At 47.4% G+C, this 27,805-nt stretch overlaps 1 protein-coding gene across 2 annotated transcripts in view; it reads right to left on the bottom strand.

Annotated features, from left to right (window-relative positions):
- LOC106607288 (zinc finger protein 385C) overlaps positions 1-27,805 on the bottom strand; it is a 183,047-nt gene that overhangs the window by 101,810 nt on the left and 53,432 nt on the right. For both annotated transcript variants that reach the window (XM_014204102.2, XM_014204101.2), the window contains exon 2: positions 107-448. In XM_014204102.2, the coding sequence (XP_014059577.1) occupies positions 107-448 (342 nt within the window). The remainder of the gene's footprint in view (positions 1-106; positions 449-27,805) is intronic.

The raw sequence follows: 27,805 nt of genomic DNA, 5'->3' as shown, positions 1-27,805 counted from the left end.
AATGGGGACAGCCGCAGAACCCTTTTGAAAACTTTTTTTCGAACAGTGTAGGGGTAGAGTAGGGTACAGCTGCAGAATAGTGCAGAAAGTGGGTGGGATGTCCTACCTGTGTTGCCGTGCTGGATCTTCCCGTTGCTTATCTGTTTGAGTCTCTTCTGGTGAGACTTGCCGTTGTAGTGTATCTGGGCCTGGGCTGGGGAGTTGAGCTGGATGTTACACACGTCACACAGTGTGTAACTGCGCTGCTTCCTCTCCCTCTTGGGCCTGCTATGGTCAGAGGAGGGCAGGGCGCCCCCAACTGGACCTGGCTGCTCCCCCAGGACTACACCCTCCTCCTGGGTGTCACAGCACACCTCGCTGTCCACAGACAACCCCATCCCCACTCCTAACCCGCTCCTGTCCTCCTCCATCTCTAACACAGAGGGTGGGCTGAACGGACGCTTCATTCCTGAGAGAGGAGAGAAGGATTTGTTATTTATTATGCCGTTAGCCTTTGTTTTGACTAGGTAACTTGACGGAGAACACGTTCTCATTTACTGCAATGACACGGTGAAGAGTTGCAGGGAAGAGGAGAGAGTGAAGAGGGGAGAGAAGAGGACAGCGATGAGAGAGAACAGAAACGTGGAAAGAGAGGAGAGGAGATAGAAAAGGGATAGAGATGAGACACAGAAGAGAGGATGAGAGAGAAGGTATCGAGAACAGACCAGCGGGGGTAAGAGGTCAGTGGTAAAGGATCAGGGCCAGTGGATTAGAGAGGCAGTGCTCTGTGAGTCTGAGGTGCCCAGTATCCCAGTGGTATAACGTTGTGTTAGAGCACGGACGTGTGCCATCACGATACGACATCACCTGTCCTCCGGAGGTGCCTCTGTGCGAAGCCCCCCCTGTTAAACTCACACACAGACACTGTACACGTGGACAAACAACACACCCACGTGTGCAAACACATGAACACGTACATGAAACACATGAAAACACACTCGCACATACACACAATGACATACTATACACACAGACACCCATACACACCCACAAGAACACTCACTACCTATGGACTACCCAATCCCATACTAATCATAGATTGTATAACTACATAGGAGGCCATGCAGTTCAGTATGGCACCACTGGGGGGAGACAGAGGGCTACTCTCTGATTCTCTGAGGAGCGTGCTGTGCTATCTATCAGTCAAGCTGCTTCACTCAGAGTGACTACACGCCTGCTTGCTGTGTTAGCCTGCTATAACAAAGGCTCTAACAGTGGGTCTGTCTGTAGTCTGTCTAACTCTGTAGCACTGTCTGTCCACTCTATGCTAAGGAATGAGATAGGAGCAAATAAGGTCCCCACTGTGCAAAGAATGGTTGAATCAACGTTGTCTCTAAGTAATTTCAACCCCAAAATGAAATGTGATGACCTATTCATTTCAACCCAAAAATGTAATGTGATGACATTGAATCAATGTGGAAAACTGACTGATTTGCAAAAAGTAATCAACGTAAGGGAATTTCGTATTTTTTTTTTCAACCATTCTTTTACCTTTTAACCTAAATCCAATGGCAGGGTAAAAATGTTGGTTGATTACACATTGAATTCACTTTACTTGACAACTCAACCAAATGTAAATCAAAACTAGACGTTGAATTGACTGTGCCCAGTGGGACACCTTTTTTGCATAGTTGTTATGTAATCTGTTCCCTGTTAAAAATAGCACAGGTAGTCCGCATTGGTACATCTGGCCCTGTATGAATGAAGTCTTCGGTATTTGTAAGACCAATAGTTACAAAAACAGAACACAAACTGTCTTATGAAATGTGTGCGAACCCTTTTGGCTCTAGTGAACAATTACATCATAAAAACCTAACAGAAAAAGTACATTTCCAGACAGATGAGTGCTATGTGATTTAAAAAGACTGCCTGAACACGTCTCAACACTTACGGTACACGTGGGGGGGGGGGGTCTCTCCTTCAAAGTAGATCCACACTGAGAGAGAAAAGTCCTGTGTTTGTTTATTCCCTCCCCTCCTACTCTCTCCTGCCATAAATACATGAAAAGGCAGCTCTATAGAATCCCTGTGATAGATTGAGACGTCAACATGTGAAAAGCCCCCTGAAAGCCTTTTGCCTACGCGCAGATTTATTTACGTACTGGATACACACACCACTCACACACACACACACACACACACACCACTCACACACACACCCAAACCTTGGAGAAACACACACAGTTAAACCTCTAAAACATACACACCTCCCCTCCCCGCTCACACACACACACACACACACACACACACACACACACACACACACACACACACACACACACACACACACACACACACACACACACACACACACACACACACACACACACACCACTCACACACCACTCACACACACACCCAAACCTTGGAGACACACACGCAGTTAAAACTCTAAAACACACACACCTCCCCCTCCCCCGCTCTTTCACACACACACACACACACACACACACACACACACACACACACACACACACACACACACACACACACACACACACACACACACACACTAGAGGAGGTATGAAAGCTGCTATTCACATTGCCAATCTGGGAGCACTCAAAGGCTCCATCAGATGTTTTCTCAAAAAGCTTTGAGCATTGCCCAGTCGAGGCAGCCAATAAAGAAATCTCTGTGGTCCTTATACCACACGACCCAACCCCCCCGTCTGCCAAACTACCAAGCATCCCTCACTCCAGCTCATTGAAAAAAATGACTTCAAAAAGCTATACATTATTCATTCATAAGCACATGGTACAGTAGTCTTTCCCACACCATCTATTCCTGCTAACATGACCTTGTAACAAGAATAGGAGCATTAAGACAAGTGGGGGATGCCTGAACACTGAACACCTCCAACAGCTGAATGTTAGAGGGCAGCTCTAACACAATCTGTGGCCCCTGAAAATAGCCTACTGGGTGGTGGCCCACAAGGACCAAAGGTATATGTTTCAGTGTGAGGTATTAGGTGGGAGAGGCCTGAGAATGTTCTTACTGCAGCCCTATGCAGCGTGTGTGGCTGTAGCGTCTGCTGTGTAGAGAGGGATGAACGCTGGCTGAGAGGGGCAGAGGGTGGCAGGGGAAACCCACGGGGAGAACGGGCAGTGCCAGCCTTGACACGTACCCTGCTTCCTCTTTGTGCCATGCCCCCTCGCCCCCCTCTCCCCCTGGCACTGGGGGAATCATCAATCACGGAGCTGATCTCTCGCTGAATGACCCGGGCTCACCCGGCATAGCGGCTCAGAAATTAAACCTCTACTTACGAGCCTGTCTCTGCTGTCCAGTGAGCCTGAAATACTACCACCCTGGAGGAGGAGGAGGAGGAGGGAGGAGCAGCTCTCCCCACACCCAGCCCAAGGCTCCCCTCTCTGGGCATGGAGTGGGGGCAAAGGCCCTTCCTGCCTGGTGCAATCAAAACCCGGCCCCCAAGTAGACCCACACAAACACAGGAGGCATGTCAGCGCCTCTTAAATTCCCCTGAGGAGAGCAGAGAGCACAGAGAACATGGTGAACACACGCTCCCTACTACAGAACACACACACTCTCACAAATAGACACGTTTGACCTCCACTTTGCTTCTGCATGAATAAGTAGTAAGTAGTATACAATTCAGCAAACATCACAAACAAACACATCCATTCACACACCGCCAAAAACAACCAGCCAGACGCATCCCCTTTTCCCAAAACACTTAGGGTGACCTCAACTACAAATAAAAACAACAATTCCTGCCTGCAGAGAGACACACACACATACCCCCACCCCCCTCACACACACGCTCCCTCCACCCTCACATACACGCTCCCTCCACCCTCACACACACGCTCCCTCCACCCTCACATACACGCTCCCTCCACCCTCACATACACGCTCCCTCCACCCTCACATACACGCTCCCTCCACCCTCACACACACGCTCCCTCCACCCTCACATACACGCTCCCTCCACCCTCACACACACGCTCCCTCCACCCTCACATACACGCTCCCTCCACCCCTCACACACACGCTCCCTCCACCCCTCACACACACGCTCCCTCCACCCTCACACACACGCTCCCTCCACCCCACACACGCTCCCTCCACCCCTCACACACACGCTCCCTCCACCCTCACACACACGCTCCCTCCACCCTCACACACACGCTCCCTCCACCCTCACACACACGCTCCCTCCACCCTCACACACACGCTCCCTCCACCCACACGCTCCCTCCACCCTCACACACGCTCCCACCCCCTCACACACACGCTCCCTCCACCCTCACACACACGCTCCCTCCACCCACACACGCTCCCTCCACCCTCACACACACGCTCCCACCCCCTCACACACGCTCCCTCCACCCTCACACACGCTCCCTCCACCCTCACATACACGCTCCCTCCACCCTCACACACACGCTCCCTCCACCCTCACATACACGCTCCCTCCACCCTCACATACACGCTCCCTCCACCCTCACACACACGCTCCCTCCACCCCTCACACACACGCTCCCTCCACCCTCACACACACACTCCCTCCACCCTCACACACACACTCCCTCCACCCTCACACACACACTCCCTCCACCCTCACACACACACTCCCTCCACCCTCACACACACGCTCCCAACCATCATCAGAACCCAAAATATGAGCTTGTTTTACAAAGTTCGTAAACAAACACTATATAGCCTCAAAACATGGTTAGAGAGAGAGAGAGACACACAGAGAGAGACACACAGAGAGAGAGAGAGAGAGAGAGAGAGAGAGAGAGAGAGAGAAAGAAAGAAAGACACAGAGAGAGAGAGACAGAGAGAGAGAGAAAGACAGAGCGAGAGAGAGAGAGAGAGAGAGAGAGAGAGAAAGAGAGAGAGAGAAAGAGACAGAGAGAGAGAGAGAGAAAGAGAGAGAGAGAAAGAGAGAGAGAGAGAGAGAGAGAGAAGAGAGAGAGAGAGAGAGAGAGAGAGAGAGAGAGAGAGAGCGAGAGAGAGAGAAAGAACGAACGAGAGAGAGAGAGAAGAGGAGGACGAGAAGGAGAGAGAGGTTGATAGACAGACTAAAAGGGCAGTGGTATCATTAGACGTGTTAATCTAGAGGTGAAAGAAACGCACACCTATTTCGGCGAGGTGCTGGCTAGCGGAGGGGAACACTTAAAAAAAATAAAGCAGAGCCACACACTCTAGGAGCTCAGATGCAAAAAGATTTATGTCCAACGTTTGCGGGATGACTCATTTATATAGTGTCAAAAGGAACACAGGTGTCTGTAATCATTGGCGGATGTGGCCTGATATCATTGGTTAATTCTCATATTAAAATAACATACAAAAAAACCTATATGGATAGCGTACGATCATAGATACAATTTGGCTACGTAAGCCTACAAACATTTACAATAGCAAAATCACAATAATCACAAGAATGGTATCAGATCAAAGTCCACGTTGAGACCGAATGGGAGCAAGGGTCTTTCAATTAAAGATCCAGGCAGCCTCTCGTTTCAACAATAAATTGTCGAGGTCACCCCCTCTCCTAGGGAGGATGACATGTTCGATGCCAATATAACGTAGAGATGAGGTTCCCCTCTCCTAGGGAGGGTGACATGTTCAATGCCAATATAACGTAGAGATGAAATAGAGTGGTTCACTTCCAAAAAGTGGGCCGCAACCGGGTAAGTCCACTTTTTGCACCTCATGGTGCTCCGATGCTCCGCGATACGTACTTTTAATTCGCGCTTTGTTTTACCCACATCATTTTTTACCACAAGGACAAGTTCTAAGATAAATAACAGCCTTGGTGGAGCACGTGATAACACCTTTGATTGGGATCTGTTTCCCTGTTTTGGGGTGTTTAGCCGTGTTGTCATTCTAGCTCGTCTGTAACAGGCCTGAGGTGTGTGATGTCTGCAGTCTCTGTGCGGTCTCTGTGCGTTCTCTGTGCGGTCTCTGTGCGGTCTCTGTGCGGTCTCTGTGCAGTCTCTGTGCTCTCCCGGTGTAACACTGTAAAGCCAAGCATACGCTCCTCTAATGAGCAATGTAATAATTATCATAGGTAACCCTGTTCAGTCCTTAATGAAAGAGAAAGACTCGTGTTAATGCCAGAGGACAGTTGGGAAGTGGGACAGAGAGAGACTGTTTGTGTTTGTTGCCTGGCGACCCAAAGCCAGTTGAATAAAGTCAATATAAAAGCAGTCCCACATGAATTGATGCTCTTTTTCTGATCTCTGTTTACAGATGTCATTTGACTTAGTGAAAGTCGGGCCGCTCACATTTGCTCAGCCTGTGTGTGTGTGTGTGTGTGTGTACACAAGCCAACCAACCGTTACACCAGAGGAAATTCAAACAGCATCTCTCTGATTCTATCACTGTGCTGAATGTTGACTGGGAGTGGTGTGTGTGCGTGTGTGTGTGTGTGTGTGTGTGCGTGTGTGTGTGTGTGTGTGTGTGTGTGTGTGTGTGTGTGTGTGTGTGTGTGCGTGCGTTTGTGTGTGAAAACTTCCACTCTAATCTGGAAAACAATCTATCTCATCACCCACTTCCACATCATTCACCAATCACAGCCCACTACTTAGATCAACTGAGACACCATGATGATCACCAGCCTGTTTGGGAGAATATCGTGTTACCACCAGACAGGCTGAGGCTCTGTCCTCTCTCCCCCAGGATCAGTCTCTCTGGCTGGGCCACAGAGCAGGGCACTGTCCCCTAGGTCTGCTGCTGCTGGTGCCTGCTACTCAGTCAAACTCACAAACATGTTCATTGGGAATTCTAACCATGCACTCAGCCAGCCAAGAAGTTACCTTTCTTTCCTCCTCCTCCTCTCTCTCTGTCTGTTCCTCCCTCGCTCTCTACCTCTCTCAGACTGATAGAAGTCTCCGGCACCGGTATACAAGCCCTCAGGGAGCTGTGGCTTTTGTGTGCCTTTGTATTTGTGTCCGTTTTAAACTGTGTGTGAGTCTGTGTCAGAGGAGGCTGGTGGGGGGAGCTATGGGAGGATGGGCTCATTGTAAGGGCTGGAATGGAATGAATGGAATGGTATCAAACACATCGAACATGTGGAAACTACATGTTTGACTCCGTTCCAGCCATAACAATGAGCCTGTCCTCCAGTGGAGGCTCCTCAGAGGAGGAAGGGGAGGACCATCTTCCTCAGGGAATTTCATAAAAAATAAAAATAGTGAAACATCTAAAAAAGTTATCCTTTTAGATAAAACTATAGTAAATATATTCACATCACCAAATAATTTATTAAAACACACTGTTTTGCAATGAAGGTCTCCAGTAACCTCAGCAGCACTCTGTGGGTTAGCACCATGGTGTAGCCGGAGGACAGCTAGCTTCCATCCTCCTCTGGGTACATTGACTTCAATATAAAACCTAGGAGGCTCATGGTTCTTACCCCCTTCCATAGACTTACACAGTAATTATGACAATTTCCAGAGGACGTCCTCTAATCTATCAGAGCTCTTGCAGCATGAACTGACATGTTGTACGCCCAATCAAAGTAGTGAAAGCATAAGCTACAGCTAGCTAGCACTGCAGTGGATCAAATACGGTGAGTAGTTGACTCAAAGAGAAAGACGATAGTTGAACAGTTTTGAACAAATTCATTTCTTCCAAAATTAAGGAGAAGCGAGAGAGAGAGAGAGAGAGAGAGAGAGAGAGAGAGAGAGAGAGAGAGAGAGAGAGAGAGAGAGAGAGAGAGAGAGAGAGAGAGAGAGAGGAGACATCACTCTTGGATCTGAATCCCTATGAATGATCACGTCTAATTTAAGGGCTTGACTCATCCCTTAGGAGGTAGGTGTGTGTGTGTGTGTGTTGGGCAGCAATATTTCATAGTATATTTTTTCATTTTCACTTACTTAGCTAGAATTGAATGCAGTTAGCTAGTTTAGCCTACTCAAACTGTATCACCGCTGTATCACCGCCTGGTACAGCAACTGCACCACCCTCAACCGCAAGGCTCTCCAGAGGGTAGTGAGGTCTGCACAACGCATCACCGGGGGCAAACTATCTGCACTCCAGGACACCTACAGCACCCGATGTCACAGGAAGGCCAAAAAGATCATCAAGGACAACAACCACCTGAGCCACTGTCTGTTCACCCCACTACCATCCAGAAGGCGAGATCAGTACAGGTGCATCAAAGCTGGGACCGAGAGACTGAAAAACAGCTTCCATCTCAAGGCCATCAGACTGTTAAACAGACATCACTAGCACAGAGAGGCTGCTGCCAACATACAGACTCAAATCTCTGGCCACTTTAATAAATTAACTTAATAAAGGTATCACTTGTCACTTTAAATAACGCCACTTTAATAATGTTTACATATCCTACATTACTCATCTCATATGTATATACTGTATTCTACATCATCTACTGCATCTTGCCTGTGCCACACGGCCGTCGCTCATCCATATATTTATATGTACATATTCTTATTCACCCCTTTACATTTGTGTGTATGAGGTAGATGTTGTGAATTTGTTAGATTACTTGTTAGATATTAATGCATTGCCGGAACTAGAAGCACAAGCATTTGGCTACACTCGCATTAACATCTGCTAACCATGTGTATGTGACCAATAAAATTTGATTTGATTTGAAACACCCGGCTCAAACAGAGAGTGTTTGGGCTATCCAACACAGGAACTCTTCCAAGTCAAGGTAAGCGTTTGGTTATATTCATTTATTACCACCGGGCCATCCGGTCTAACTGCTAAACTGCTTTCTGCTGACTGTACACTGTACAGAATGATTGTAGCGGGTTTACTAAAGTGTTAGTTGTTGTAGCTATGTTGACTATGACGTCACAACGATGTAGGCTGTGTGCAGTTAACGGTCATGATATGAAGGTTTGGCTTGGAAAGGTTTTTTCGCATGGTCACAGACAGCTGATGTGTTGTGCACCGAAGTCCACAAGCAAAGGGAAAATGTGAGAGGAGGAGAGAGCGTAGATAGTTGTGAGAAGGAATTATAGATACAGTGAGCGCTGATGCTGCCCTGTGATAAGCAGTGCGCACTTTGTCAAAGGCAGGGATTCAAAATATTCATCTTGTCCATTCCCAGCACGCCTCTCCTGTCACGTTCGCTATCTTCAAACTCCCTGTCGTAGATCAACCAAGGCGCAGCATGCTTGTAATTCCACATCTTTATTTGAGGTGAAACTGAACAAAACAATAAACAGGAAAACAGAAAAGAACGTGACGCAACTGAGGCGCACACAAAACACACACAGAAATAGTAATTACCCACAAACACAGGTGGGGAAAAGGCTGCCTAAGTATGATTCCCAATCAGAGACAACAATAGACAGCTGCCTCTGATTAGGAACCATACTCGGCCAAACAAAGAAATACACAACATAGAATGCCCACCCCACATCACACCCTGACCTAACCAAAATAGAGGGGAAAAAACGTCTCTCTCAGGTCAGGGTGTGACATCTCCAGAGTGCTGTTGGAGAGATGCATTGCTGCGACGCTCCACCAACGTTCCGTCCAAAAATTATCTAATATAAATCATGTAACAGATATTGCCTGTGGTAGAAAGAGCATACAGTATGGCCTGGCTGGAGATAAAAATGGACGACAAAGTAATAATGAGACTCTTTTTACATCATGCCGGTTTCTCCGATCAAATAGCCTAACCTAAATGGCGCCAAATCAAATAAAAAATGTGCTGACACGGTAACAAACAACATATCCTAAAAACAGGTCAAAGTAAAATGGACAATCAGGCTACACAAGACTGCTGTCCAGGAGTTTCATCCCATGGGAAAAATTGTCAAGATCAGTGGTTTCAAGTTTGTATATGTCATTTTTTTACGAGCTGATCATAGCGAAAAAGAAAATACTTCTGCATTTCAAGTTGTGTAAACACATTGCAAATCGGCTCAGGATAACTCCTCCTGATAAAGTTGGGTAGCTGATATTCAGAGCTTAAATAGCCAAATTGATTAGTCACAGGAAGCAGGACTAATAAAGCCAATGCAATGGCCTGTTTTACAAACAGTGGGCCTACCACATGGATGGGCATTCATAAAATTCCATTGTGGGTCAACATGGTAGGCTACACCCCAGTAAGCACGAACCGGCCTTGATTTCCATGTCCACAGACTTTGGTTTTTGGTCCAGTCCAGACCAAATTTGAACCAATCATAAACGTCTATGTTTGGTTCAGATTGTGTCCGGTCTGGACCAGCCTTGATTTGGCCCAAACATAGACGCCTTTACAAGACGTCTTTTCAACTTTCATTCAGAACCGAAAATGAACCTGATTTCAACGTTCGGAAAAGACATATTTTCGGTGTTTTTTCGACGCCGTTTTGTCTCACCTAGGGCGGCAGAACGGCCAGGACCGACCCTGGAGAGAGAGATCATGTGTAATAAACAGTGTATGACAGCATACGTGTACACAGGCTACATGTTCTGCATACAGTATGTGCATATCAATGTATTAGCATAGTGAAGGAGAGAAGAGAGACACATTGACCTGGTTGAGACAGCTGAGACGAACGAACCCAACAACAACCTCAACCTCAACACCCACACAGCACTCAGTAGACAGGAAGTAGGAGGAGCTAATGCACACTTCATGGATAATCATCTAAATATTCCCTGTCTGTCTGTGTCTATAAGTGAACAGTTAGCATCTGTGTATCTTGTGCACAAGTATACAGATGTTCTTCCATGCTCATGTTGTTGTTATCCTTCCTGCTATATTCTGTGGTTGATATGTGGTTGACTGTTTTGAGCCAGCCAGACCAAAATCTTTGCCAAACCCGGCCTGTCTTCTGGAAGGCTTGTCCTCTCTTCTCCCTGCGGGCCAAGGCCCTGGTCAAGCTAAAGTTAGCCCAGCAGTTGAGACAGAATTCCCCACATTCTCCCCCCACCACAGACTCACCCAGCTGGGGGCCAAGACAACCAGCCACCACTACCACTGCTGGGCGGGGCTCCACACTACAGCAAAATAAACACATAGGAAAACACACAGATATTCAGAAACAGCCACAAACAGATGTGCACTAATCCACTCCACACACACACACCCACCCGTGCGCACACACACACACACTAGAGGTTTGGCGGTATCCAGATTTTCATGCCGTCATACCGTTTCTGTACCATACTGGGGAATACGTATTACCGAATGTGCACACAAGGGGCGCTGTTAGGGGGAATGCACAAAACAGTTTAAGCAGAAGGGATCTTGAACCAGGAGGGGATTGAATATCTCTGCACACACACACACACACACACACACACACACACACACACACACACACACACACACACACACACACACACACACACACACACACACACACACACACACACACACACACACACACGTCCTTTCAACTCGATCTCCCCATTAGCAATCCTAAAGGTTAGACACTGGCGATGCTCCAACGATGACTCTGAGGCCCATCTAAGGGGTGTTTATTGGATAGCCTGGTTATAGCTGCTCCCCTCTGGCCTCCTCCTAAACACCATCTGTCTGGTGTAACATAAAACAAGGTCCTTACCGTCACACAGCAGCCCCTGTGACAACTATATCAGCATGAATCATGCTCTTCTGTCTCTAACTAGACAGGCTGGCTGCTCCAACTGCTAGCCTTAACCTCAGCAGTGAGCAATGGAAGAAGATCTTTGTCAGGATTTGCCACTTTCGATTTGAAATGATGCAATGACTATAATGTTAAACTGTAGACTGTCAGCTTTAAGTTGAGGGTATTTTCATCCATATCGGGTGAACCGTTTAGAAATTACAGCCCTTTTTGTAAAATTTCCCACCATTTTAGGAGACTAAAAGTATTGGGACAAATTCACTTCTATGTGTTTTAAAGTAGTCAAAGGTGTAGTATTTGGTCCCATATTCATAGCACACAGTGACTACATCAAGCTTGTGACTCTACAAGCTTGTTGGACGCATTTGCAGTTCATTTTGGTTGTGTTTCAGATTACTTTGTGCCCAATAGAATGGTAAATAATGTACTGTGTCATTTTGGAGTCCCTTTGTAAATAATTGTCATTAATAATTAATAATTGTAAATAAGAATAGAATATGTTTTTTAAACACTTTGACATTAATGTGGATGCTACCGTGATTGCAGATATCCCTGAATGAATCGTGACTAATGATGAGTGAGAAAGTTACAGACGCACAAATATCAAATCCCCCCCAAAAAGGCTGACCTCCCCTGATACTGTAACGGTGAGAGGTTAGCATGTCTTGGGGTTATGATATTTGTGCGTCTGTAACTGTCTCACTCATCATTATTCATACTATATATAGTATCATTTCAAATACAAAGTGCTGGAGTTCAGAGCCAAAACAACAACAAAAGTCCCAATACTTTTGGATGTCACTGTAGGCTGGTGCGGTGTGTTCTGTCTCACACACTACGCGACGCAGCTAGAGGATCGCTACGTGTGTTGGGAACATAACAGAAGGGGACAGGCTCCGGTGGCGTGACTGTGGAAGAGCAGAGAAAGAGAGAAGGAAGGATTGTCTAAGGACATTAACAGAGGAAGGAGCTGGGCTTGGGCACATGTGCGTCGCTATTTTCTGACAACGCCTCTTCTCTCTCTCACACACACACACACACACACACACACACACACACACACACACACACACACACACACACACACACACACACACACTGTTATTCTGTGTTATCCTAATGAAACAAACCTCACCGTGAGACGGCAACGGTCGCCAGGGACACACCGGGCCCCCTCATCTAGTCCAGTCCAGCTGGTAACGTCCAGCGGGACAGAGGAGAGGAGAGAGGAGAAGAGCAGACATCCCCTCACACAGCCGGTTATAGTGGATATAGACAATGTCTAATGGAGGAATCCAGAGGGCTTTGGTTACCCAGAGGATTCACAGTGGCCTGAACACACACACAGTCAACACAGTTGGGATAGAGACGGAGAGATAATGATCCAGCCATCAACCATCTGATAGACCCTCTTCTCTCAACGTACCACGCAACACAGCCATTGGTCCCAGTACATTCCATCACAGTGGCCTTATTAGTCAGCCCTTCTGTTCTCTTACTATAGGTCTCTTAGTGTTCCCAGGCAGGTGCACTTCAGAGTCCAGTCCCTCAGTCTGGGTGCTAATGGTCGTGGTGGTGCTGATGGTGGAGACCAGGGGGAGCTAGCTGGAGGAGAGGGATGGAGCTCCAGACCTCATAGGTCATCGGCCAGACGTGTCCCCTTCCAGAGAGAGCTCTAATCACGGCTGCGTCACAAACACCATGCATCAAAGGCACCAGCGCTGTCATCAACTGGCCGAGACAGGTAATACTCTACTACTACAAGAGGTCAGAGAGCAGTGGAAAGATCACACATAGCCCCTCCCTCTCTCTCTCCCTCTCTCCCTCTCTCTCTCTCAGCCAAGCAGACACAGAGGGTGAGGTGAGGATTGGGACCAACCCTGAATCTAACCTTAAACTGGTGGGAATTCAACTGTTTGGTGTGTGTGAAGGTGTGTGTGAAGGTGAACGGAAAGGCTGGAGCAACGAACCGCCCTTGCTGTCTCTGCCTTGCCGGTTCCCCTCTTTCCACTGGGATTCTCTGCCTCTAACCCTTTTACAGGGGCTGAGTCACTGGCTTACTGGTGTTCTTCCATGCCGTCCATGGGAGGCGTGTGTCACTTGAGTGGGTTGAGTCACTGACGTGGTCTTCCTGTCTGGGTTGGCGCCCCCCCCCTTGGGTTGTGCCGTGGCGGAGATCGTTGTGGGCTATACTCGGCCTTGTCTTAGGACGGTAAGTTGGTGGTTGGAGACATCCCTCTAGTGGTGTGGGGGCTGTGCTTTGGCAAAGTGGGTGGGGTTATATCCTGCCTGTTTGGCCCTGTCCGGGGGTATCATCGGATGGGGCCACAGTGTCTTCTGATCCCTCCTGTCTCAGCCTCCAGTATTTATGCTGCAGTAGTTTATGTGCCGGGGGGCTAGGGTCAGTCTGTTACATCTGGAGTATTTCTCTTGTCTTATCCGGTGTCCTGTGTGAATTTAAATATGCTCTCTCTAATTCTCTCTTTCTCTCTTTCTGTCTTTCTCTCGGAGGACCTGAGCCCTAGGACCATGCCTCAGGACTACCTGGTATGATGACTCCTTGCTGTCCCCAGTCCACCTGGCCTTGCTGCTGCTCCAGTTTCAACTGTTCTGCCTGCGGCTATGGAACCCTGACCTGTTCACCGGACGTGCTTGTTGCACCCTCGACAACTACTATGATTATTATTATTTGACCATGCTGGTCATTTATGAACATTTTAACATCTTGACCATGTTCTGTTATAATATCCACCCTGCACAGCCAGAAGAGGACTGGCCACCCCTCATAGCCTGGTTCCTCTCTAGGTTTCTTCCTAGGTTTTTGGCCTTTCTAGGGAGTTTTTCCTAGGGAGTTTTTCCTAGCCACCGTGCTTCTTTCACATGCATTGCTTGCTGTTTGAGGTTTTAGGCTGGGTTTCTGTACAGCACTTTGAGATATCAGCTGATGTACGAAGGGCTATATAAATAAATTTGATTTGATTTGATTTGAACTGTTTCAACGTTTCTCTGATGCCATAGTTTGCCGTCAGGAAGACAAGACAGAGAACAGTCTGGTAACATTATGAGATCTATATGTGTATAGGAACAGAACGCAGATAGAAACGGACAATTATAACAGAATTGTAACAGTTGTAAGAAGCCTCTCTCTCTCTCTCTCTCTCTCTCTCTCTCTCTCTCTCTCTCTCGCTCTCTCTCATGGCTTCAAGTTGAAAACAAATTACTATCTAGTCTTCTGATTTTCTTTAGGAATGTTATATTTAAAAAAACAGCATTCTTCAGGCCAGTTAGTACAAACTAGCAACACCCATAACCACCAAACCAGACAGGTAAATTCAGGGCATCTAAGACAACCCAAACCAAGGACAAATCACCTTAAATCTACCGTTATATATAGAGCCATAGCTGAATGGAACTCTTTACCAATCCATATTTCTCAGGCAAAAAGTAAATCCACCTTCAAGAAAAAAATCAAAGAACATCTAATGCGATAGACCATATGACTGGACAGGAAATAGAAAGAACATCTAATGCGATAGACCATATGACTGGACAGGAAATAGAAAGAACATCTAATGCGATAGACCATATGACTGGAAAGGAAATAGAAAGAACATCTAATGCTATAGACCATATGACTGGACAGGAAATAGAAAGAACATCTAATGCGATAGACCATATGACTGGAAAGGAAATAGAAAGAACATCTAATGCTATAGACCATATGACTGGACAGGAAATAGAAAGAACATCTAATGCGATAGACCATATGACTGGAAAGGAAATAGAAAGAACATCTAATGCTATAGACCATATGACTGGACAGGAAATAGAAAGAACATCTAATGCTATAGACCATATGACTGGACAGGAAATAGAAAGAACATCTAACGCTATAGACCATATGACTGGACAGGAAATAGAAAGAACATCTAATGCGATCGACCATATGACTGGAAAGGAAATAGAAAGAACATCTAATGCTATAGACCATATGACTGGACAGGAAATAGAAAGAACATCTAATGCTATAGACCATATGACTGGACAGGAAATAGAAAGAACATCTAACGCTATAGACCATATGACTGGACAGGAAATAGAAAGAACATCTAATGCGATCGACCATATGACTGGAAAGGAAATAGAAAGAACATCTAATGCTATAGACCATATTATTGGACAGGAAATAGAAAGAACATCTAACGCTATAGACCATTTGACTGGACAGGAAATAGAAAGAACATCTAATGCGATAGACCATATGACTGGAAAGGAAATAGAAAGAACATCTAATGCTATAGACCATATGACTGGACAGGAAATAGAAAGAACATCTAACGCTATAGACCATATGACTGGACAGGAAATAGAAAGAACATCTAATGCTATAGACCATATGACTGGACAGGAAATAGAAAGAACAACTAATGTGATCGACAATATGACTGGACAGGAAATAGAAAGAACATCTAATGTGATAGACCATAAGACTGGACAGGAAATAGAAAGCATCGACTGAATGTTAAATGTGTTTCCTGTCATTTTCTGACTCAAATATAATTCCCTCATGATTGCTCTAATGTCCAAAAGATTTCAAATCAACATTGTGATATAAAACCTTTTAAGTTGAGTGTATTTGAAAATATCTACATTGGTCATTCCAAAATGACTTGTTAGATGTTCGTAAAGTCTTAATTTGTAATTGTTTGTAATTTCTTATTAATTGGTGTTGGACCCCAGGAAGATTAGGTAACGTTAAGCTAATGGAGATTCTAATGAAAATTAACAAATTCTCTCTCTCTCTCTCTCTCTCTCCCTCCCACCCTCTGAGAGATACTCAAGAATGTTAGCATATCATTTACAACTTTTCATACAAAATACTCTCTCTGACGTGTGTTTGTGCCAAATGTAATCAGGGCTTGTAATTGCTGTAGCGTGGATGTGATTGCATTATCCCAGGCCCTAGCTGCTTCTCTTCTCTTTAACATCATTATCTCAGTGGGAGTGAATTCATTCCAGTCAGGGAGGTGAGATGGGAGCATCACATGCAGTTAAGCACCATGACAAAGTAGCTGCTCCATTTGATCAAACTTAACCACTAATTCACTCAGGTCTGCTCCTAGTGTGTTTACGAGAGGACGTGCACGCTGATAGTGCACACACACATGCGCACGCGCAGGGAATCAGTCTCGGAGGAGAAGTGAAGGGTTGCACACTGGCTGAATGCAGAGAGACAAAAGTGCTTAATTGCGTCCCTTAAAGTGCTGTATCAGCTCGCCTGTGTGTGTGTGTGTGTGTGTGTGTGTGTGTGTGTGTGTGTGTGTGTGTGTGTGTGTGTGTGTGTGTGTGTGTGTGTGTGTGTGTGTGTGTGTGTGTGTGTGTGTGTGTGCACAAGTGCCACATGTCTGTGTGAGCGTGCCGTGCTTGTATTGAGGAGTGTGCCCCGGGCCATGCCAGCAGCCCTTAGGCCATGGAATCAGCTGGGGTGTTGGTGTTGGCATGCAGCAGGCCCTCCTCATCTTCCGTGCCAGGATGCCGCCCCTGCACCGCAAGCCCCACCCCCCATGCCCCCTCTAACCCCCCATGCCAGCGAGGATGAGGGAAGCAAACGATCCTGGGAAGGATTATCTGCATTAGAGCCCTGAATTAGGAACGCTCTATTTGTGTTGCCAAGCTACATGAGGAACAGACAAAGGACAGAGGGAGAGATAGAGGGGGGGGGGTTAAAGAGATTGAGAGAGATGGAGAAAGATAAAAGGGAGCAACAGAGAGATGGCAGGGTATGGTAAATGAGAAAGTGATCGAGGGATAGAGATAAAGATAAATGGTGTGAAAGGGGGATGGGAGAAGAGAGCGAGAGAGATGGGGCTATAATGGCCATGGCAGAGTGTACTGTATGGACGTGAACCATCAAATCCCCACTGAGTTCATTTCAACTGGCTCCATAAACACATTAACACTGGCACCATATATCACAGCCACCAACTCTCTCTCACCACCACTGACCCTGTACCAGCGGTGTCAGATCACATGTTCCCCCTCACACTAACTCTCGCCATGCTTGTTATATCACATAGACACCCTTACAGTGAGTCCTATCACCCAGCCGTATGTCAAACGCATGTAAAATATGGTAGCTAATGGAAACCCAAGCTGACTAAAGGCTAAAGCTATCTATTCCCAACACTAATGAGCAGAGGCCCTCTTTGGTTTATCTCGTCTCCCTGCACTTTAATGTTTCACTTTTTCTATGTATGATGTTTCCTTTTTTTATGTGCTAAGTAAATTAACTATATATACAGCTGTAGGATTGTAATTTGAGCCAGTTTGTTACATCATGAAAATAATCCTGCAGCAACAGGAAATATAAATTATTATGTGGATTATTATTATTCATGGTTATTTTTGTAGGGGTTGATGAGGTAAAATCAAGTCAAAATGGAAATTACAAACTTCAGAAGCCTTTTTTAAACCTCAAAAACACTACACTTGTCACGTCCTGACCAGTAAAGGAGGTTATTTGTTATTATAGTTTGGTCAGGGCGTGGCAGGGGGTGTTTGTTTTATGTGTTTCGGGGTTTTTGGTTTATGTTCTATGTTAGTATATTTCTATGTTTATTCTAGTATGTCTATTTCTATGTTTAGTTTCTTGGGTTGACCTTCAATTGGAGGCAGCTGTTCCTCGTTGCCTCTAATTGAAGGTCCTATTTAGTAGGGGTGTTTTTTCATGGGTTTTGTGGGTGGTTGTTTCCTGTTTTGTGTATGTTGCACCTGACGGGTCTGTTTTCGGGCGTTTGTTGTTTTGTTGTTTAAGAGTTTAATAAAAGTAATTATGAGCACGTCACATGCCGCGTCTTGGTCCCCATTAGATGACCCGCGTTACAACACTAAGTTTTAAATGTCCTGCATTGCAGAGAAGTTCTCCTGAAACAGGGTGATTAAAATAAGATTCTACATCTGTACGATAGGTGACTGTTTCCTGCTCTGGACATTCCTGCTCTGGACAGACCATATGTGGATGCCCACAGCATGATTGGACAACCTCCAGAAAGGAGGTTGTATAGAAAGGGACAGGCTAGTATTCCACCAGCTAATGATGGACATAGCACTTACAGTATACAGTATGATGCTGGCTAGTTGAATGCGTGTCGAGAGCGTGCTGAGATCCTATAATGAGGGCTATGCTACTGGGCGCTAGCAAGCGGCTAAGGATAGGGCTGCTTTATTTCTCATGTCCTGAGGCTCCACACTGTGCCTAACAAAGACACAGCAATCAGAGCTGAGCCGCAATCTGCTTCCTCCGCAATCAAACCCTGGAGAGAGACAGAGAGAGATGGAGAGAGAGACAGAAAGAGAGGGGGGAGAGAAAGATGGAGAGAGAAGGGGAGAGAGATGGAGAGAGGGTGGAGAGAGAGAAATTGAGATGAAGATAGAGAGAAATAGAGAGGAAGATAGAGAAATAGAGATTGAGTAGAGAGAATAAGGAGAGAAGACAATGAAGGCCCATAGCCAGGCAGTCTTGAGTGTCGGGTCTCCTCTGCCAGGTCTTGTGTCTGTCTGGTAGCTGCTGGACAAATACTACAGTATGGATGGCTTATACCACTGTGCAGGGAACATGGAACGTGTGTGTGTGTGAGTGTGTGTGTGTGTGTGTGTGTGTGTGTGTGTGTGTGTGTGTGTGTGTGTGTGTGTGTGTGTGTGTGTGTGTGTGTGTGTGTGTGTGTGTGTGTGTGTGTGTATGACTGAATACACACACACACCCACAACCCGCTCTTCCTTGCTGTTTGTGTGCTGAAAACAGCACTCAACCCAGAAGCCTTTGTCAGTGAGTACACTTGACCATGACTGTGTGGCAGTCATGTCATACAGCTCACTGTCTTATACTGCAAGTGGCAGAGTACAGTCGTGGCCAAAGGTTTTGAGAATGACACAAATATTAATTTTCACAAAGTCTGCTGCCTCAGTTTGTATGATGGCAATTTGCATATACTCCAGAATGTTATGAAGAGTGATCAGATGAATTGCAATTAATTGCAAGTCCCTCTTTGCCATGCAAAGGAACTGAATCCCCCCAAAACATTTCCACTGCATTTCAGCCCTGCCACAAAAGGACCAGCTGACATCATGTCAGCGAGTGTTGACGAGGACAAGGCTAGAGATCACACTGTCATTCTGATTGAGTTCGAATAACAGACTGGAAGCTTCAAAAGGAGGGTGGTGCTTGGAATCATTGTTCTTCCTCTGTCAACCATGGTTACCTGCAAGGAAACATGTGCCGTCATCATTGCTTTGCACAAAAAGGGCTTCACAGGCAAGGATATTGCTGCCAGTAAGATTGCACCTAAATCAACCATTTATCGGATCATCAAGAACTTCAAGGAGAGCGGTTCAATTGTTGTGAAGAAGGCTTCAGTGCCCAAGAAAGTCCAGCAAGCGCCAGGACCGTCTCCTAAAGTTGATTCAGTTGCGGGATTGGGGCACCACCAGTACAGAGCTTGCTCAGGAATGGCAGCAGGCAGGTATGAGTGCATCTGTACACACAGTGAGGCAAAGACTTTTGGAGGATGGCCTGGTGTCAAGAAGGGCAGCAATGAAGCCACTTCTCTCCAGGAAAAACATCAGGGACAGACTGATATTCTGCAAAAGGTACAGGGATTGGACTGCTGAGGACTAGGGTAAAGTCATTTTCTCTGATGAATCCCCTTTCCAATTGTTTGGGGCATCCGGAAAAAAGCTTGTCCGGAGAAGACAAGGTGAGCACTACCATCAGTCCTGTGTCATGCCAACAGTAAAGCATCCTGAGACCATTCATGTGTGGGGTTGCTTCTCAGCCAAGGGAATGGACTCACTCACAATTTTGCCTAAGAACACAGCCATGAATAAAGAATGGTACCAACACATCCTCCGAGAGCAACTTCTCCCAACCATCCAGGAACAGTTTGGTGACGAACAATACCTTTTCCAGCATGATGGAGCACCTTGTCATAAGGCAAAAGTCATAACTAAGTGGCTCGGGGAAGAAAACATCAATATTTTGTGTCCATGGCCAGGAAACTCCCCAGACCTTAATCCCATTGAGAACTTGTGGTCAATCCTCAAGAGGTGGGTGGACAAACAAAAACCCACAAATTCTGACAAACTCCAAGCATTGATTATGCAAGAATGGGCTGCCATCAGTCAGGATGTGGTCCAGAAATTAATTGACAGCATGCCAGGGCGGTTTGCAGAGGTCTTCAAAAAAAGAAGGGTCAACACTGCAAATATTGACTCTGCATCAACTTCATGTAATTGTCAATAAAAGCCTTTGACACTTATGAAATGCTTGAAATTATACTTCAGTATTCCATAGTAACATCTGACAAAAATATCTAAAGTCACTGAGGCAGCAAACTTTGTGAAAATTAATATTTGTGTCATTCTCAAAACTTTTGGCCACGACTGAGACCGAGCAGAGCAACAGGTGAATGGACGTGTTCCGACTGCTCACACACTCACCTCGTAAATCACACAGGGATAACATGTGTGGTACCTGGGTCACAGGAACTCTCCTATCACACAGCCAGGGTCGTGCGCCATACTGCTAGAGACATTCTACTGCGGTCCTACTAGAACCTGCTCAGTGATTGAGTGTGTTCACATAAATACACCAACAAGCATAGCATACAGAAAAACGTCTACACAGCATACATACACATATACACATATACACACACGCACACACCAATGAGCCCAACAAAAACACAAGGAAGAACTCTGTCCTGTGATTCTGACCTGTGAGTGGTCAGTGGACTCAATCGAGAACATTCCATAGTCAGCGGCTGTGCCTGTGTAAACCCACTCTGCCAGCAGGTCAAAAGGTCAACAGCTGTAGGAGCTCTAGCAGGAGGTACAGTACCACACAGTAAATGAGGTATGCTGGTTGCCCTGGTCTGCCCTGGCAGCCACTGTGCCCAACATTGATGTATGATGCCCCCTCCGAACCAACTAAATGGCTCAGTTAGTAGAGCATAGGGGGTGTAACGCCAGAGTTGTGGATTCGATTCTCACGGGGGACCAGTATGGGAAAAAAAAGTACAAAAATGTATCACTCACCACTGTAAGTTGCTCTGCTAAATGACTGAAACGTGACTTTCCCTCTGAGGAATGCTGTAGGGTGAGTATATGTGTGGGTTGGGGAGTAACTGATTAGGCTACATGTAATCTGATTACAAAAAAACTGTAACTTCAATTGAATTCGAGATACTTTTGGAAAACTAGATGATTCCTTTTATAGATATTATGGCCCATTTCTGTTTTCTCAATGACAATTAATTCAGCATTGAAAAAGGCGCAAGTTTACGTTTGTTCCACCTGAGACCAGAGACCACTATGATGACACACCAAATTGTTTGATGGATACTTTTTGTCTTCTTCTAATGCCTCTTAAAGGGAAAGTAATCGAAAAGTAACTAAAAGTAATCAGACTACGTTACTGAGTTTGGGTGATCCAAAGTGACCAACCTAACCCTGGGGAAGTAGGGCTATGAGGTGTAGGGATACGTGTTAAGCTCAGCTGGTGTGTGAATATAGGAGTGAACGGGTGCTGACAGGACCTTCTGTAACCCTCCACAAGAGCCATGCTTGCATACACGCACGCACGCACGCACCACACGCACGCACGCACGCACCACACACACGCACACACACACACACACACACACACACACACACACACACACACACACACACACACACACACACACACACACACACACACACACACACACACACACCCTGACTGAGCACATAGCTGGAGCACATCTTTCCTCAGTACTCAGTGGGAAAGAGACCCCTAGGAGCATATTAACATTGTCAAACCAGGCTAATAAAGTGTGTGTGTGTGTGTGTGTGTGTGCGTTAATGTCTTATGCCCCTGCTGGATCAGGTGCAAATCAATCATATTGTCACTCACAATTCCAGCCTAGCAACAGTGTCCACTTCCATCACCACCATAGAACTGTCAGTCACTACGACACGAGTTGGAAAACAGTCCATCTCAATATCAACGCCACAGATCTCAGTAGCGTAGGTCATCCTCCTCCAGGCCACTGGTCTTTATGCTCTTTAGGTAAAGACAGTGTGCTGTACTTTGTGTTGTTCAGGTACACAGCGTATCACAGGACACTTGTCCCAATGGTAGGGACTTGACAGGGATACCTGGAGCTCATCCGTCGCTCAGTAGCATGGTACCCTGCCCATCAATGTAACACAAGCCATGTTAATCAATATTCATGGGCAGTAGCTATTAGTCTGGCAGAGCTCTGATAAACCAGTTACATTAGAATCTGATACGGGACAGACTGGCACTGATACGGGGCACAGTGATGTAGTCGGAGGTATTTCCTGGGATAGGACCAGTAGTACTGCTGTCTGGACGCGGTGGACAGAGGTGAGAGCAAGGTGTGTGTGTGTGTGAGACAGAGAAAGAGAGAAGGTGTGGACAGTGCTCAGGGCATTGTGGCTTTTCAGGAAGGTGAGGTCTCTCCTTCACAGGGTCACTCTCTGACCATAACGTCTTGGCTTCCACCCAGACAGGCTCAGGCTATAGCTGTTTGGTCTGTACAGGGTTTGATGGATCGCCTCAGACAGTGGAAACGAGCAAAAATGTCAGTGTGTCACACTAGAGGTCAGAGGTAAAAACACACTGACCAAAACAGACGCACACACACACAAACACCGGACATTGTTGTGTGGGTCAGACTGTCCTGTATATGACACGTGCTGGTTAGAGAGGGGAGAAGACTTCAGCCTGGCTTCACAGCAGATGCCAGAGGAGTCACATCTCACTCACACCCTGCCCCGACCAACCCATCACAGACAAAATATCAACACTTCAATTCAATCTTACTTATAAACCCCTTTTAACAACAGGTCAAATGGTGGGAAATATAATAGTGAAACACAAGAGAAACAATTGTAATGATGACAATGATGATATTGATGATAATGATGATGGTGAGATGAATAAGTCTCCAATCCATATGCTCATAATAACAGTACCAAGATTAGAACGTCCCCACTCTCCACCAATAAACAAGTCGTAGCCAGCCCATCCCCCTTTACGTAGTCAAATCCTGTTCCCGGGACTCTGGTGTTACCCAGCCTGCCCCTCCATCATAATAACCTCATTGAAGCATTATTACTCCAGGAAGGAGAGATTGACAACAGGGTCAGAATGACCTAGTGTGCTCTATCACAGATAACACGCTCCTGGCGGCTGCTGAACGACGACAGGAGACGACAGCCTCTTATCTCCATTAGGAAATGGGCTGTAAACTAGAAACCAGCAGCACGCGACACTGTTTCTGCTCCATCTCTATGTTTGGATGGAGGGAGAGAGAGAGGGGTGGCAGGGGTAGGTGTCGTCCAGACAGACAGATGACACCGAGCTGAAATGTCATCATCATAGATACAGATGGACCTGTGGTACACTCCTATAAAAAAAGGTGCTATCTACAACCTTAAAGGGTTCATTAGCTGTCCCCACAGGAGAACCCTTTGAAGAACCCTTTTTGGTTCCAGGTAGAACCCTTTTTTCTAAGATTGCAGAGTGTCTCTGTGTTGATGAGTGTCTCTGATTGGCTAGTCCTGATGGTGAATACAAACAAGGAGGAGATGAGTGTCTCTGATTGGTTGGCTAGTTCTGATGGTGAATACACACAGGGAGGAGATGAGTGTCTCTGATTGGTTGGCTAGTCCTGATGGTGAATACACACAGGGAGGAGATGAGTGTCTCTGATTGGCTAGTCCTGATGGTGAAAACACACAGGGGGAAGATCAGGAGATCAGGAGGGGTAATGGTGCGTGAAAGATAATTACCCTGGCCTCCACAGAGGACAGTCACCAAGCACCAGCATGGGATGGGCCACACTGTCACTACAAATGGCCCTCGCCAAGTCTGTTCAACAGGGCTGTGTGTGTGTGTGTGTGTGTGTGTGTGTGTGTGTGTGTGTGTGTGTGTGTGTGTGTGTGTGTGTGTGTGTGTGTGTGTGTGTGTGTGTGTGTGTGTGTGTGTGTGTGTGTGTGAGAGAGAGAAATAGAAAGAGAGAGAGAGAGAGAGAGAGAGAGAGAGAGAGAGAGAGAGAGAGAGAGAGAGAGAGAGAGGATGCTACTTGTTTTGCCTAGCTTCTATTAACTGGAGGGATCTGGGTGGATTTAGAGAAATCAGCTTACCTCTCACAACATACTAAGATAATTTGTCACTCATGTAACAGGATGCAAAACTGCAGTGGAGGATGTTGCTCAGTCTAAAACAAGGGAGCAGGAATACAACAAGCGAGAGGAGAGGTGAGGAGAGGAGAGGAGAGGAGAGGTGAGGAGAGGAGAGGAGAGGAGAGGAGAGGAGAGGAGAGGAGAGGAGAGGAGAGGAGAGGAGAGGAGAGGAGAGGAGAGGAGAGGGAGAGGAGAGGAGAGGAGAGGTGAGGAGAGGTGAGGAGATGTGAGGAGAGGTGAGGGAGAGGAGAGGAGAGGTGAGGAGAGAGAGGAGAGGAGAGGAGAGGAGAGGAGAGGAGAGGTGAGGACAGGTGAGGAGAGGAGAGGAGAGGAGAGGAGAGGAGAGGAGAGGTGAGGAGAGGTGAGGAGATGTGAGGAGAGGTGAGGGAGAGGAGAGGAGAGGTGAGGAGAGGAGAGGAGAGGAGAGGAGAGGAGAGGAGAGGAGAGGAGAGGAGAGGAGAGGTGAGGACAGGTGAGGAGAGGACAGGTGAGGAGAGGAGAGGTGAGGACAGGTGAGGAGAGGTGAGGAGAGGAGAGGAGAGGTGAGGAGATGTGAGGAGAGGTGAGGGAGAGGAGAGGAGAGGTGAGGAGAGGAGAGGTGAGGAGAGGAGAGGAGAGGAGAGGTGAGGACAGGTGAGGAGAGGAGAGGAGAGGTGAGGACAGGTGAGGAGAGGAGAGGAGAGGTGAGGAGAGGAGAGGAGAGGAGAGGAGAGGAGAGGAGAGGAGAGGAGAGGAGAGGAGAGGAGAGGAGAGGAGAGGAAAGGTGAGGAGAGGAGAGGAGGGGGATTTAAAGTGACAGGTAAACGGTAAAATCAACTGTCCCGGTGGGGCGCGGTGCGCTTGGTGTTGTGACTGTCTGTCAGGGTATTTACTGTGTGTGATGGGTGTGAGGGTGAACTGTCCTTGCGAGATACTGATCTATTGCTTTGGAGAGGAACAGTGCCCCCCCCTCCTTGCGTCACTGTCTCTGTGGAACAAACACGTTGATTAGATATCACTCCTCCCTCCCTCCCTGTGTATGTGTGATAGTGGGACACCAGGAGGCTAGGTTGGGGTCACAATACACACACTCCCTCTCTGTCCTCACCCCGTGGGTGACATATGTGAGCATAGGGCAGTGGATTAGTGGGCAGGGGGGCTTAGCATGTAATTCAAACCCTTTTCCATCACATTTGTACTCACTGAATCCTAATCCCACTTGATTAACATGCCAGTCTATGGGGAGGGCACCTGCTGTGCTGCCTGGGCCTGCCTGGGATATAGGAGAAGGGAGATGGCTGTGGAGGGCAGCTGATCACACACACCACGCTCCTACACTCACCATCACCACACTCCTACACTCACCATCACCACGCTCCTACACTCACCATCACCACGCTCCTACACTCACCATCACCATGCTCCTACACTCCCACACACCACGCTCCTACACTCACCATCACCACGCTCCTACACTCACACACACCACGCTCCTACACTCACCATCACCACGCTCCTACACTCACCATCACCACGCTCCTACACTCACACACACCACGCTCCTACACTCCCACACACTACACTCCTACACACCACGCTCCTACACTCCCACACACCACGCTCCTACACTCACCATCACCACGCTCCTACACTCACCATCGCCACGCTCCTACACTCACCATCACCACGCTCCTACACTCACACACACCACGCTCCTACACTCCCACACACTACACTCCTACACACCACGCTCCTACACTCCCACACACCACGCTCCTACACTCCCACACACCATGCTCCTACACTCACACACACCACGCTCCTACACTCCCACACACCACGCTCCTACACTCCCACACACCACGCTCCTACACTCCCACACACCACGCTCCTACACTCACCATCACCACACTCCTACACTCCCACACACCACGCTCCTACACTCCCACACACCACGCTCCTACACTCACCATCACCACGCTCCTACACTCACCATCACCACGCTCCTACACTCCCACACACCACGCTCCTACACTCACACACACCACGCTCCTACACTCACCATCACCACGCTCCTACACTCCCACACACCACGCTCCTACACTCACACACACCACACTCCTACACTCACCATCACCACGCTCCTACACTCCCACACACCACGCTCCTACACTCACACACACCACACTCCTACACTCCCACACACCACGCTCCTACACTCACCATCACCACGCTCCTACACTCCCACACACCACGCTCCTACACTCCCACACACCACGCTCCTACACTCACCATCATCACGCTCCTACACTCCCACACACCACGCTCCTACACTCACACACACCACACTCCTACACTCCCACACACCACGCTCCTACACTCCCACACACCACGCTCCTACACTCACAATCACCACGCTCCTACACTCCCACACACCATGCTCCTACACTCCCACACACCACGCTCCTACACTCACCATCACCACGCTCCTACACTCACACACACCACACTCCTACACTCCCACACACCACGCTCCTACACTCACCATCACCACGCTCCTACACTCCCACACACTACACTCCTACACACCACGCTCCTACACTCCCACACACCACGCTCCTACACTCCCACACACCATGCTCCTACACTCACACACACCACGCTCCTACACTCCCACACACCACGCTCCTACACTCCCACACACCACGCTCCTACACTCCCACACACCACGCTCCTACACTCACCATCACCACACTCCTACACTCCCACACACCACGCTCCTACACTCCCACACACCACGCTCCTACACTCACCATCACCACGCTCCTACACTCACCATCACCACGCTCCTACACTCCCACACACCACGCTCCTACACTCACACACACCACGCTCCTACACTCACCATCACCACGCTCCTACACTCCCACACACCACGCTCCTACACTCACACACACCACACTCCTACACTCCCACAC

The sequence above is a fragment of the Salmo salar genome, chromosome ssa06 (genome assembly GCF_905237065.1).
Source record: "Salmo salar chromosome ssa06, Ssal_v3.1, whole genome shotgun sequence".
Lineage (NCBI taxonomy): Eukaryota > Metazoa > Chordata > Actinopteri > Salmoniformes > Salmonidae > Salmo > Salmo salar.
This window is presented reverse-complemented; position numbering and strand designations above follow the sequence as displayed.